Source organism: Podarcis liolepis, assembly GCF_965112155.1.
Source record: "Podarcis liolepis genome assembly, chromosome: 17".
Taxonomy (NCBI): domain Eukaryota; kingdom Metazoa; phylum Chordata; class Lepidosauria; order Squamata; family Lacertidae; genus Podarcis; species Podarcis liolepis.
This window is the reverse complement of record NC_139571.1, coordinates 28,757,907-28,773,023: the sequence shown is the minus strand read 5'-3', so window position 1 is coordinate 28,773,023 and position 15,117 is coordinate 28,757,907. Positions and strand designations below refer to the sequence as shown.

General features: G+C 42.6%; 1 protein-coding gene across 7 annotated transcripts in view; it reads right to left on the bottom strand.

Annotated features, from left to right (window-relative positions):
* The window catches only part of KIAA1958, a 70,599-nt gene that overhangs the window by 40,482 nt on the left and 15,000 nt on the right, over positions 1 to 15,117 (bottom strand). For 6 of the 7 annotated variants that reach the window (XM_083481427.1, XM_083481423.1, XM_083481424.1 and 3 more), the window contains exon 2: positions 13,242 to 14,406. In XM_083481427.1, the coding sequence (XP_083337553.1) occupies positions 13,242 to 14,382 (1,141 nt within the window). In that variant the 5' untranslated portion in view covers positions 14,383 to 14,406. The remainder of the gene's footprint in view (positions 1 to 13,241; positions 14,407 to 15,117) is intronic. The other variant, XM_083481422.1, reaches the window with a different exon arrangement.

Below are 15,117 nucleotides of genomic sequence, written 5' to 3'. Positions count from 1 at the left end.
CCTGTTGCATAACTGCCTGTCATAAAGAGATTTTCAAGGGTGCAGGAGCTACCAGGAGCAGGTAGGTCACAACCCCCCCACAGAGGTCACCGCTACTTGTCATGGGGTGGGTCTCCCTTGTGGTCAGCACAGAAAGGGGGTGTAGGGCAGATCCTGCCCCTGTGGGAGAGTGGCCTGTGGAATGCAAAGGGAGACAGAGAGAGACTAATGAACAACAGCAAACAGCTGAAACACACGGCCCCTGGACTTGGATGCTCAGTTGTTTTGTCAGAAGGAAGGAGAGCATGTTACACCTGACCAGGCTAGATTTGGAATCACAGGACTATTAAAGTGGTAGGTGAGTGCTTTCAACGTATGGTGTGGATATGGCCATGGTCTACCAGTGACAGGTTTATATTCTGGTGGTAGCATGCTGTGGTTATGAGTGGAGCTACCTCCTGATGTTCTCCTGGTGTTGCTGGACTGCAGCTTCCATCACCACCAATCATTGGTCATGTTGGCTGGGGCTGATGGGGATTGTAGTCCAAAGATACCAAGGGCACCATGTTGTTGAAGGCTGAGATACACTATATCCTATGCTCTGTCATGGTGATGTGGCAGGGCTATCATGGATACAATTCCCCACCCTCCTCCAACAAAGTCAATAGGAAGGATTTTTTTTTTCCATCAGGCCTAGGGCTGGTACAAAGTTACGGCATCAACGTAGGCATTTGTGTGGATTAAAGGGGTGAGATGCAGTGCCAGTTATGCTCCTTTGTGCTGTCTCCATCTTGCCTGTGACTTTGCCCTGTTTCATTCATTCTAAATGGCTCAGGACCGCAATACCTCAAGGACCACCTCTTTCCATAGGAGCCAATCTGGACCCTGAGATCATCCTCTGAGGTCCTTCTTTGTGTGCCACCTCCTTGAGAGATCCAGACAATGGGCCCGTTTGTGGAGGCCCAGGGAGGTTTGGCTGGCGCCTTCATTACAGTGGTACCTCGGGTTAAGAACTTAATTCGTTCTGGAGGTTTGTTCTTAATCTGAAACTGTTCTTAACCTGAAGCACCACTTTAGCTAATGGGGCCTCCGGTGGCTCCTGTGCCGCCAGAGCATGATTTCTGTTCTCATCCTGAAGCAAAGTTCTTAACCCGAGGTACTATTTCTGGGTTAGTGGAGTCTGTAACCTGAAGCATCTGTAAACTGAATGTCTGTAATCCGAGGAACCACTGTATACACCTTTAGGTGCCTGGCAAAAACATTCCTCTTTAACCAGGCCTTTAGCTGATTGGCATCTGATGCCCTTTTAAAATATGTTGAGGGGGATTATTGGGTTGTTTTTGTTTTTATTATGTATTTTGTGTTTTATATTGTCATTTTATGTTGTGAACCACCCTGAGACCTAAGGGTATAGGGCAGTACAGTGGTACCTCGGGTTACATACGCTTCAGGTTACATACACTTCAGGTTACAACATGCATAAGAATGTGCTGAACCCCTGCAATTCTATACACTTGAATTCAGTGCATGCCCATGTAAACACACATAGGACATTGAGCTCAATGGGGTTAACATCTGAGTAAACATGTGCAGGATTGTTCTGTTAATGTCTCTTCCATCGCTGATGTCACCGTCTCTATATAAGACATTGATCCTGAAGCTTCAAACACATTAGTTTCAGAAGAAACCTGCACAATGTCCCACATCACTGACAAATGCCACCTAGTTACATTGGGGGTGGGGGAGTAATCTGCTATAGCAACATGAAATTGATCAGCCACAATGTGATCATTACAATCACAGATTTTCAGAGGCTATATTGTGCCAGTCTTCAGAAAATTACTTCTACAAAAATAAGTAAAAATAATGCAAATACTAAATGATTGAATGAATGAATGAATGAATGAATGAGTTCAGTATAAAATAAAGGAACTCCAGTTTAAGCCACTCAGAGTGACCATTCTTCAGGGTAGGTAACACACACACTCAACAATTAGAACTTTCCATGTCGGCAGAATTTTGACTGCCAACATACCATACCAAAACAGCCTCCTGTCTATGTCTAGACAGTCATCCAATTATTATAGCAGCGCTTGTCACAACATAAGTCACATGGATTATGGGTTTCTTAATTCTTGCATGAGGAAAGTGAATGACAGCCTGCAATGAGGCTATTAGGCTATTATGAACTAAGAGTCTCATCAACTCTTCCGACATTAGCAAATATAATATATGCTCTTGGAGTTATATAGCCACTAGACATGGTTTAGGGATCTGGAGTTTGTTGAGTGACAGGTTCTGAGTTTAGAAATAACCTTCACCAGAATTTGCTGGCCCTTAACCAGGTATGATGACAATCAGCAGCTGAAGCGAGGGAAGAGGGAAATCCCTCTTTAAGACCAGAAGAGAGCTGTCAGGGTTGGTTTTACCAGCAGGAAGTGTGAGCAGCATTCTTCAGGTAGGAGATTTTGCATGCCATTACAGGGCAAGCAAGCCATCAAATCACTTTGCTTATTTCACTGGTTTTTTTACCAACCTTGGGCTGTGTGAAGAGCATCATCTGCTGCTCTAAGCACTAAAAAGTCACCAGTCATTTCTGGGAAGAGCAGGAAGAGGAAGCTGGTTATCCTGTGTTCCAGTTCCAGTCTCTGACCCCGGATTGGCTATGACATCCAAGTTACAGCCTTTACATTTACAGAAGAAATAGTTATTATTCTGTTTTTTGTTTTGTTTTGGAGAAGAAAAAGTCTGAAGATGACAGACCAGATTTCAAATGGTATAACTTCTCTCTTAGATTCACTGACTCTAGTTTACTTACATCCACTAAGAATTTGGTTGGATTCCCAGGTGCCAAGTTTCAATAATTGTTTCTATTCTTGCTTGACCTACTTCAATTAATAAATCAGAGCAGAGGCTCATGCTATAAAAAGTTCATTTCCTGGTCCAGCGCACATGACTTGGCTTTTGAGAGACAATGGGCTATTCTGGACTGTTGCTATTCTGAGGTGTGATACAATCACATATCATAAAGTTCAGGCTCTGCAATTCAAGTTGATTTGGTGTTCTTGCACAACAAGCCCACTCCCCACCCATCCCTTCAAAAAAGTCGGGTTTTTTGTGATAAGTGAAGTAACAGGAAAATGCAATGGAAAGTGTGGGATGAAAATTGCCTGATGTAATGCCTTACAACCTTCTCACAAACCAGTCAGAATGAATGAATACTCAATACGCTGGTCAGCATTGAAGAGCCTTAATGCAATGACCGATGGAGCCTGGTCCACTGTCACCCAGTGAGCTTCATGGATGAGCAGGGATTTGAAACCTGGTCTCCCAAATCATAGTCTAACACTCTAACCAATACACCACACTGACTCTCAGTATATTCCAGCACTTATATAGGCAGGGTGTCAGTGGCACAGTACAAGAGCATATTTATGACTTATTACATATTCCTACAGACCATCAGTAGTGCAACTTCACAGCAACACAAGACCTGATGCAAGAAATTTCCCTCCCTTTGACTTTGCAGCTTGGAAATGGACTTCAATGTGATGACAGGCTGGCATTTACCTGCCTCACCCGTGATGTGACATACAATATTGGGGGTGGGGCAGGTGGGTGTGATTTGGGGATAAAGGGCCTTGGGAGCCAAATTAGGACCCCTAGAGGCAGCAGTGGCCAGGATGCTCCCAGATAGTCCTCTGTAGGGTTGTTAACCTACTTGCTCTAGACAGGATTCTGAGTCCTTGGAATCTCCATGGCAGACAGTTATGCAAGGAGTGAATGCATTCCTAGCATGAAGCTAGTGCCATATTAGGGACACTTGTACCTGCTACCCTACTATATATCAAGCCACTGCCCAACACAGATGCTTATCTATAAATGGGTTTTCGTATTATCATGATCACCTAGATAGCTCAGATGACTAGAGCATGGTGCTGATAACGCCAAGGTTGCAGGTTCGATCCCCATATGGGACAGCTGCATATTCCTACATTGCAGGGGGCTGGACTACATCAGGGGTAGACAACCTTTTTATACCTACCACCCACTAATGCATCTTTTTGGATGGTAAAATTTCCTTACCGCCCACCAGTGCTCGATGGAAGGACTGAGCTTGTGCCATAGAACCCTCTAGTGCCCACCTAGAATCCTGAAACACCCACTAGTGGGCAGTAGGGTCCAGGTTGACAACCCCTGGACTAGATGATGCTCAGGGTCCCTTCCACAATTTTATTATTCTATGTGTTTATCAGTAAAGGGTCTTCCTTATCATCATGCATTGAATGATTGCTTCCGTGTTTGGGGGGCATGTGGACAGCGTCGCCAGCGCAATTCCTGATTGGTAGGGTATGGCAGCATTTCCAGGGATGCAGAGGATGCTGTTTTCCTGTTTTTCTTTATTACATACCACCCTTCATCCAAAGATTAAAGGGTCATTCACAGCATAAAAACACAAAACGTTCTGGTTGGGTGCCTTCCCCCTTCCATGCATAGGATATGGTGGTAATTCTGTCAGTGTATCTCCTGGTCCTGACATAATACATATATAGAATTGTTCTGTTAGTGAATTGTCTTGTACCCCTCGTTATTTTACATTTTTCAGTTGTCATGTTATTCACAATCAGCATGGCCTGTTGGTCTGAATAAACTGCGTCAATTCCTCTACAGAATGATTCTCCAAAATTTATCATTTCCATTGTGTGTGTTTTTCATAAATAACCATGAAACGTTGTCAAAGGCCTTCTCTGCATCTATAAACACCAGCGCCGCTTGTTTTTCATTCCTGACCTCCAGATATTCTATAATGTCAATTATATTCCTTATATTGCCTTTCATCTGACAGCCTGGTAAAATGAATTAATATGGTGTGTCAGCATTGCATAACATGTGGGGAGAAGGATAAGAGGAATTGGTACTGATTTCAACCTTGTTATAGAGTATATAGCAGGCCTTTTCAGGGGTGTTTCAAATATAAGCGATTTCACTTAAATGCACAGTGCCTTGGAACATAACCCCTGCGTAAATTGGGAGTTGCCTCTACACTACATGCTTTATGCCTGAATAGGGCAGACGCATATTGTTGCCATCGCATCCAGTCTGGCCTTGGTAATGTGATGCTACAACTTTTGTACAGGCCTCCTAAGTAGGGCACTAAACAGAGAAACAAAGAAAAAACAGAATATGGAATAAATATTTTATTACATTAATCATAATAAGCTGTGCTGTATTCCTAACCAAAGAATATTCTTAAATCAACTTTGGAATGCGGTTGTAATTTCAGGCTTAGCAGCACGAAGCCACAAGACTGTAATTAATATAGTAAATCACACTCTGGAGTTTTCTGTGGAACCTGACAGTACTCAGGTGATATATTGCTTATAAGAGGGTCCACACAGTTCTTAGGCCCTAAGCAGGATTTCTTATATTATTATATTGCCAAAGGTAGTGAATCACAGATGCTCTGTTCTGATTTATGTGTTATATCCACTGGAGATGTAAAGATATAACATGTGAGCTATTGCTGTCAGCTTCTAATAGTGCAGAGAGAACCCATACAAACTGCCCAGGGAATCTCATTTTCATGATGTTCTCACCTTGGAATGAGCATAGCTACAAAAAGACTGCTTTTACATGAATTTCCTGTTTTCTTTTCAAATTTTGAATCAGATCAAGTTTCTGAGTATTAAAAAAAAAAATTAGGGGCCTCCCGTTCCCCCAGCTTGCATTCTTTCTGATTAGGCACAGTATGAAAACTTGGAAACCTCTCCAGTGAATGCTGTTGGCAATTTGGGGCAGGGGAAGGGGGTAAAGCCTTGCCAGGAATAAAGGATATCCAAAATCAGGAGCCATTGCCATCAAGATCAGGCAGATACTTGTTCGTATCAGCAATTTCTGAATTTCCAGGGGACCTATTATTTATTTTATTTAAAATATTTATAGCATGTCTCTCCCTATAACAGCTCTAGACAGTTCACAACAAAAACACAACAAATAAAGATCTGGAAGCAGAGCAGTGGGCTACTTTTTCATTGGTCAGCTGAATACCAAAGCTGCACTTTTTCTGGAGTAGATTCTGATCTTTAGTGGGTTTATGAACTAGGGTTCATAGCTTAGTGGTAGATCTTGTGGTTTGTATGCAGAAGGTCTGAGGTAAACTGAAGCACACCCAAGTATGGCTTCAAAGGACTCCTGCCTGAAAGTTGAGAAAGCTGCTGTTTCATCATTGTTGACGATATTGAGCTAGCTCAGGGTTTCCCAACCTTGGGTCTCCAGCTGTTTTCATACTACAATTCCTATCATCCCTGACCACTGGTCCTGCTAACTAAGGATGATGGGAGTTGTAGTCCAAAAACAGCTGAAGACCCAAGTTTGGGAAACCCTGAGTTAGATGGAACAATGGTCTGACACAGCATAATGCAGCTTCATACTTTTATATATTTCTTAATTATCTATGCAACCAGGAGTATATTTATTCACAATGTTTACCCTCACTTTTGGGACTTGTTCACATTTGAGCTGGATCTCACTTGGAATCCATGTTTTCTCCATTCAAATTCGACTTCATCAGTCCACACACATGTTGATTGTGGAAATATATATGTCTGTGAACATCCAAAACATGTAAATTGGTGGCAGTCTGAGTTTCACCAATTGTGCTAGTGAACATTGGCCATAACCATTACCCTCCTTATCTAATTAACTCTGGACTTGGCTCAGCTTTTCTTCTTCATACATACTTGCTGTTAAAGGGCAGCGTTTGTGCATATCCCCAACGTAATTGTGCAATGGATATTTTTCAGCTCGTCTCCCCGCTCCCTTCCTCCCATAATTGTTTCCGGACTGTTAATAGCACAAACTGAATAATTAAATTCTGGAGAGGAGGGGGGAATCACCTCAGATGTTTTTAATTCATCATTTTGAAAGGGAGACATTTACGACTGCCTTACGTTATACATAATCTGTTTTGCTGTGTGGTTTTCAGATGCCTCCTTGCTTTCCTGTAATAAATATTCACACTTTTGTTTAAGCCTAAAACTGGCAGTAGGCTTGTTGCGTGATTTAGTTGGGGCTTCATTGTTTGACAGCTATCATAAGCCAGAAGACAAAATGCAGCAGAATGAATATATATGTGTGTGTGTTTATGTGTATCTGTGAATGGAAGCCAAAATAAACAGCATATTCATGCACAGCTGAAGTGAGAATGCAAAGACCAACCTTTCTGACTCTTAATTTGTTTTCCCAGAGTTGCAATTAAATCAAGTGAGCTTCACAGGACAAACTCCAAACAATACAGGAGGCCGGGGAGCAGCGTGTCTATAAACATATCTGCTCTAGCAACACCACGTTGTATCGGGTGGGGGAGACAAATGCTCTGATTGTTGGGTATGGGAGCAAACAGTTGCCAGGGTGCCATAAGGAAATCCCAACACACAGAGCTATACATTTTTCTGTCAGTACTTACTAGCAGTAATATAAATAGATGGACAGCATGATAGGGCAGGGCGAGGTAGGGGATAAAGCAAAGATCACCAGTGCAAGGAAGGAGTGTAAAGCATACGATTTGTAATTCCTTTTCTGCAAATGAATCTGCCAGCACTATCAGCTTTGCAAAAACAAAAACAAAAATCTGAAAGTTCATTGCAGAGGAAACGGTATGCAACAAATGAAATCTGAATTCTTCCCATCTGCCCTGTGAAAGGGATGTCGCATATTTTAAATTTGAAGCACTGCCTATTTTAAGCATTCTGACTTATCACAAATCCACAGAATACAATCAGCACTCTCCCAGCTAGTTTTCCTGTCTTCACCCTGCCCAATGAACAAGTGAGTACTTCAGGGTTTGCAAATGTCCTTTGATATTTATTTTGTTTTGTTTTTTTTAAAGGTGTAGAACTGAGCAGGGCTGGATTTAGGTTTGATGGGGCCCTAAGCTACTGAAGGTAACGGGGCTCTTTATATGTCCAGCTGTCCTTTGTCAACAACAAATGGTCGCTGTTTTTTGTGTTGAATATATGGCATACGGTAATTTATGAACCTAATAGGTATCTAAAGCCGTTTACACATAACAAAATATGTATTTTATCAAAGTAATTGTTGAACTTATTTTGGAAATGTACATCCAGGGATTTTAAAATTTTTTTTGGGGGGGACCCCAAGAGAGTGGGGCCCTAAGCTATAGCTTGTTTTGATTATACCAGTGATGGCCAAACTTGGCCCTCCAGCTGCTTTGGGACTACAAGTCCCATCATCCCTAGCTAACAGGAGCAGTGGTCGGGGATGATGGGAATTGTAGTCCCAAAACAGTTGGAGGTCCAAGTTTGACCATCACTGGCTTATACGTAAATCCGGCACTGGAACTGAGGCAGAAAGATGTCCAGCTGTCCTACATTACAGAGGAGAACCTTCTATTGAAAGGTCATCAGAGTACAGTTCTGTACAGGGAGCCCTGTATTTGAAGGCCCATGTTAATAATAATAATAATAATAATAATAATAATAATAATAATAATAATAAATTTATTTATTATTTATACCCCGCCCATCTGGCTGGGTTTCCCCAGCCACTCTGGGAGGCTTCCAAAAGAATATTAAAATACTGTGATACATCAAACATTAAAAGCTTCCCTAAACAGGGCTGCCTTCAGATGTCTTCTAAAAGTCTGGTAGTTGTTGTTCTCTTTGACATCTGGTGGGAGGGCGTTCCACAGGGAGGGCGCCACTACCGAGAAGGCCCTCTGCCTGGTTCCCTGTAACTTGGCTTCTCGCAGTGAGGGAACCACCAGAAGGCCCTCGGTGCTGGACCTCAGGGTCCGGGTAGAATGATGGAGGTGGAGACGCTCCTTCAGGTATTCTGGACCGGGGCCGTTTAGGGCTTTAAAGGTCAGCACCAACACTTTGAATTGTGCTCGGAAACGTACTGTTCAGTTTAATAACAAAGAACCATAGGAAGGATGACCAGCAGGAGCTGGGAGTTGCCCCCTAACAGACAGCACAGAAGGCTGAAAGGCACACAGGTCTTCCCCAGAAGAGAAAAAATGCATACTGTGCTTTCTCTTTATATTATAGCAATTACTTCTAAATATGCACCTATGCTTATTTACACATGCAAATTGGTGTTCTCTTTTGTCTTTTTTTTTTTTTTAGTGTTGCATTTCCTCTTTTTGGGCAGTGTGCAGGTAGCCACAGGTCTGAACTCATATATACCCACTGGTTTTGTAGCTAACCCTGTCCCAACGGCACACAGTACATTACATTAAAGCCACAAGAGTTTGGACATTTCTCCAACTGAAAATGGTGTGCCAGGAGATCATGTTATATTTAGCTCAGCAGCAGAGCTAGGCTCCATTTTTTATGCCGAATGGCCAGTGGCCTCTGAACTCTTTATTTCAAGCAGGAAAGAGAGAGAGGGCATCTGATTAATCCACAACAGTAGTTTAATTGTTCATTTGACCACTTCCATCTGGATGTGACCCTAGAGGCTAACTGCAGAAATCGCCTTAGCCAAGAGCTATAAATTCTGTCATGTAAAATCAGAGCCCAGTTTGCCGTAGTGGTTGAGAGCTCTGAATCTTAAGTTAAGGTTCTGTAACTTTCTCTGCAACGCATGTATGCATGTATGTTTTGATAATTCGTTTGTTAAGATTTATGCTATAAAAAGCCTAGCCCGGTCCTGGGGGCTTAGGATAGATGATATACTTCTATCAATCATGCAAGCAAGCAAGCAAGCAAATTTTCACATCACTTGTGATCAGCAACTGGCATCAAGGACGCAACTGACCCTCATGCAATGGAAGACAAAACTTGTGCACCTTTAGTGGTTATACAGAAGAGGAAATTTCAACAGATGCAGCCTCTGTTGCCCAAGCACATTCCAAATCACTATCTAGTGGTACACTCAGAGCAGGACAGGGCTTGTTCTGTACCTGAGGAATGAATAGCAGTAGGGCTGGTTTACCACATTTTGAAGTAACTAATACACATTCACATCTAAAGACAGGGGTCCTCATAAGACCATTCGGTCCGATTGAGACAGGCCTACAAGATCATTCCACCCAGAATCAAAAACTACCCTAACTGTACCACTGATCACATATGTTTGAACCTCTTTAAGTATCTATTTCTCCAGCCAACATGCTAGTTCTGCACACTGCATGAATATTATTATAAAATATTAATTGGGCCCATGTACAAGGCAGAAACCACTTTCCTTTTTTTAAAAAAAAGAAGGATGTCACTGTTAAGCAGTGCTATATTGTTAAGTTAGTATATTGTTAAGTCACTAAGTCAACTGTATTAAAAATAACCCGCAATTGTATAAATATTGTTGAATTTAAGTTTGAATGATGTTAATGATGAAAAATTGAAAATAAAATTTGAAAAAAGAAAAAAGAAAATATAGTTATTATGAGGCATTAAAAAGTAGGAAATGTTCACAAGCAATGCTCTTTGCAATCTTGTCTTTTTCATAATTTAATTTTAAATATATCAAAAGGAAGCTTGGGGGAGCCCTATCTGAATCTTGCCCCTGCTCTCAAACCACATCTAAAATCGGCAAGGCAAGTTGTCTATGGTTTACATACGCATAGCGCTAAAAGACTGGAATATGAAGGATTCCCTTTGGTAAGTCTTTTGAGTAGAGAGGATTGCAAAGGACAAAATTTAAACCTGTGTTTAAGTTTAATATACTTTTTGCTACATAGATAACCAAGGTTATAAAACTGGTGAACAAGTTTTTATTTTCACTATTAAAAGGTTTATAATGGACTTTGGCTAGCCAGACTTCTATTTAGGATGAATAAACTTTTTTTACCATTAAAGGATTGCAAGGTCCATATAAAAGCACTCAACAGTTACAATGAATCACTATTTATTCAATAAAATCTAAGTCTTAGCAACATTCAGATACAAATACTATAAAGAAATGTTCCCTTTTGTCAGCAAATAAAGCACCTACTGTTTTAAACATCTCACATTTTGCTGCTAATTGTCTTTCCACTACAAGGGAACTATATACAAGATGCAGTATTAAAAATACTATTGGTTCAAAGGCAATAAAACTTTTAGAAGGTTCTGACATCAAGTTGCAACATTAAAAAAACAAAGAAAAGCAAAGCACATTTCAAACTTCACTTCATGTGACATTCCAAAACATAGAGAATGTTAGATTGAAACCAGTTGTGAAATAGTTCATAAAAAGGATTTCCAACAAGAAGCTAAGAAGAAAACCTATTGACAAGGCAAGAGCAGAAATCTAGACTCCTAGCATATGTATCAGATTGCTTGGCCTAATACAAATAACTTATAGAGCTTTCCAATCACATCTCTGTTCCCTTCCATGCCTGAAGAGGGCTTTGGGATCAGAGCATATATACAGTCTGGATAACTCACTAGGCTAGACCCCAAGCTTAAGCCATTGAAGTCCTAGATCTACTGATCGACAAAACCTACAAAATTTTGGATTAACATTCAAATTGTAACTTCATTAGTTTTAACATGATAGGGGGATAGGGGTTGGTTTTGTTTAATGGATTAATACTGTAGTAGCTTTTTTTTTTTTTTTTTTTTTTTTTGGAGTGGGGGACAATAGCAATTGATGTCAGTTATATCAACCCTTAAGTGTTGCTGGGTTGCACTTAGTTTATACACTGGTATCGCTCAACCCACAGCTTTTGATCTTCAAAAGTCAAAGTATGAGAATGAGAGCCTCTTCCTGTACTGTATAGTCTCCTTGTTCCTTAAAAGAGCTTGACTGGGGTCCTGCTTGGGTTATGCATGAAGTCTGACAAGAGGCTATCACTAGCCTTCTCTGTACGAGCTGTAGAGCTCTTTTATTGTGGAGTTCCCTACCAAGTCTGGTTGACTCCCATTTGCCCTCCATGAAATGCAAGGCAGTCTCTTCTGTTCAGGAACAGAACACCATCATGTTGCAATTTCTGCCCATCACTGCCAGAGGTTGCCCAGGAACTGGGCCTGATAAAAATCCCTCCCTCCCAGAAGGCTCACATTCTAAGAACCAGGCATGTGTCCCCCTCCACATAAGAGACAATTTATGGTGCTGTAATGCATCAGCTTGGCCCAGCCATTCTGCAGAAACAAGCCCCACTGAAACACTGGGTCTTGCTTCCATTTAACTGTATTTGACTGTCATAACGCATTGAAGTCTGTGCCATGGCATGGTAAACAAACCCCTTTAGTGATCTCTTTGTGAACTACCTTTGCAGGAACCATCATACTGATTCTTTACCGATATGTTAACACATTTTCTTCTTTTTTAAATGTGACCTATAATCAGTGCTTTTTTCCTGGAAAGGGAGGGGGAGTGCTAGCGCTCACCAACAAGCAGGGGGAGGAACCAGCAAATGGGGGAGGGGTGTGGCCTGACACCAAGGCTGGGAGGTAAGGGTGGGTTAGCTGATTGATGCTCCCTTGCCCACCCACTCACCTACTGGGGTGCTGCCGCCCAGGTGAAGAGGCTTTCCCCGCCTGGCTTTGCAAAGGAGGCGGCAGGGCTCTGGGGTCCTGTCAGAGCATAGCACCTCCTTCCTTAAGCTTGGCAAATGCTTCCCAGTCTTGGAGAAGGAGGTGCAATGCTCTGACAGGGTCCAAGAGCCCTCCCTCCTCCTTCCCCCCCCAAAGGTGGCGGTATTGCATACTGATGCGTACCCCCAGAGAAAAAGCACTGCCTATAATATGATCCATACTTGCACTAAAACTTTTACCTTCAAATAATAATAATAATAAATTTTTATTTATACCCCGTACTTCCCAGTTCAGAAAACCGGGCTCAGAGTGGCTAACAAATTTAAAACACTTAATTGATGCAACAACATAAAATAGCATAAAATACAGTATAAAACATGAATAACAATAAATTCAGAATTCAAAAATCAATTTAGGGGGGAAATCCATCCAATAAACATTGATCACCAGGGCTAGCTGGCTAAATTAGTCCTATTTGGGCCAGCGAGGAGACCAGGGGAGAATTAGATGTGGGATCCCAGAGTGGGTAATCTTCATAAAAAGGGGAGTTGGAGGGAAGGAAGGGGAATAAAAGATCAGGCTAAGTTCAAGTTGAAAGCCAGGTGGAATAGATCTGTCTTACAGGCCCTCTGGAAAGAAGTTAAATCCTGCAGGGCCCTGGTCTCATGGGACAGAGCATTCCACCAGGTCAGAGCCATCACTGAGAGGGCCCCATTTTAAAATACCCCCCCCAAAAAAAAAACCCCAATACATCATGAGAAGCATTCCAAGTATTGATACCTGGTATTGTCTGTGCCATTGGCTCTGTGGTGATGGCAGGAGCTGTGCTTGGGTGCTGCTGACTGGAGCTAACTTCTGGCTCTGTGCTAGCAGAAGGAGACAATGCTACATCGCTGGGAACCTGATTTGGCACAGGCTGGAGGGCATCTTCTGAGGCTGCTTGCTCCTCTTGCCCAGGGAGTTGCAAGGCTGATAAAGGAATGCTTAACGGCTTGCCAGCACTGGAAGTGCTGGCAGGCATCTGCAGGGCTGCCTGAGGGTTGGCAGCCAGGCTGTTTCCAGGCCCTTTACTTGGAGAAGCCAGAGTTACTTTGGGAGGCTTCTGGGAGGAGGCAGAGATGTTCTGCAAATCATATTCAGCAATGAGTGAAGGTGGCGAATGAGGGGTGGATTTAGATGGCACAGGGTAGGAGGCTGCTGGGTGAGCTTTGGGTTTCGACATCTGTGTCAAGGACAACGCTGGGCCGTCGATGCCGCCGGTGATCTCTGCATTAGCCACAATGTAATAATCCTCGGGAAGTTCTTGCTTGATTTTTTTGACGGACACATTGCTGCTGTTCTCGTCGACGACCTGAGAATGGGAGCCTGGATGGAACGAGGAGGTGGCACCCGGGGCTGGCCTTTTGCGGGAATTGGTCTGAGATCTTTGAGGGCGAGGTTCAAAGTCGCTATCTTCATCTGTCACCGAGGACTCACAGACCATGTCAAAAAGAGTAGCTTCATCTTCATATTCCTCCACGGTTTCGTCTAACTCTGAGGGCTCACTGCAGTAAGAGAAATCACAGGAGTCTCTGGTTCTGTTGCAGTCCAACTTTGCTTTCCCTGGCCTCCCAGAGTAGCGTTCCACTGGGCTGGCTTGTGTGTCCGAGGGCATGCCCATGAGGCTGGGGCTGTCCGAGTTGAAGCTCCTGTTGTCCTGGAAACATACTCTTTCCTGCGACCCTGCTCTACAGGTTGCCGTCAGGGGCCAGTGATAAGCATGGCCTGCGCTGCAGCCCCACATAGCTGTCAGGTTGCCATGTGAGCCCTCTGAAAGAAGGTGCTTCAGATTTGGAATGAGGGTGCATATTGTCCCGTGGCTGTGGGCCCAGCTGACCAGCTTGGAAAGGTTTTCGGAAGAAGTGTGAAGGCAGTCCTCCATGGTGCAGCGTCAACAGCTCTGTTCCTAGAGGAGACACAAGAAAACTTTACACTGGAACCAAAGTTTGCGGATGAATTTGACTTCACATTTTACGTGTGTGTGTGTGTTATTTATGTTTTCCTCGCACAAAGAACCATGTAAAATAGTAAACGCAGTAATCAACAAGTTTTAAAAGGTACTTCTCAGCATAGCCATTTATTTCTGCAGAGGTTTAGTTTTAGTTGGTTAAGCATTTGGATGTAGCAAAGATATTAAGGATCCAATCCATATGTTGTTGTCTTGCTCAAGGCTGCAGTCCTATGCAAATCTACTTGAAATCATTGTGGCTTGCTTCTGAGTAAGCATGTTTGGACTCAGGCTGCAATTCATGCTGTAATCAAATGGGCTTAACATGCATCTAACTATGGGCATGACCCTATCAAAGTGAAACAATTTTAGATCACAAATTAGGCAATATATTAGCTCCATGTTTGTTCCCTTAAGTGCAGAAACTGATAGGGATCAAAACTCTAACATGAGGGGTGAGGACTTGAAACCTCTACCACTCCCTATAGCAGGGCTGCCATATGGCTGGGTTTCCCCAGACATATCCAAGATAGCGTCCAGGTGGAATTTCCGAAAATCACGCAAGTGTTTGGGGAAACCCGGACACATGGCAACCCACGTTCTTTTAAAATAGCTCAGAAACTTCAAATTTCTTTTGAAGTTCAACAACTTTTGTGTCTGGATTTTCAC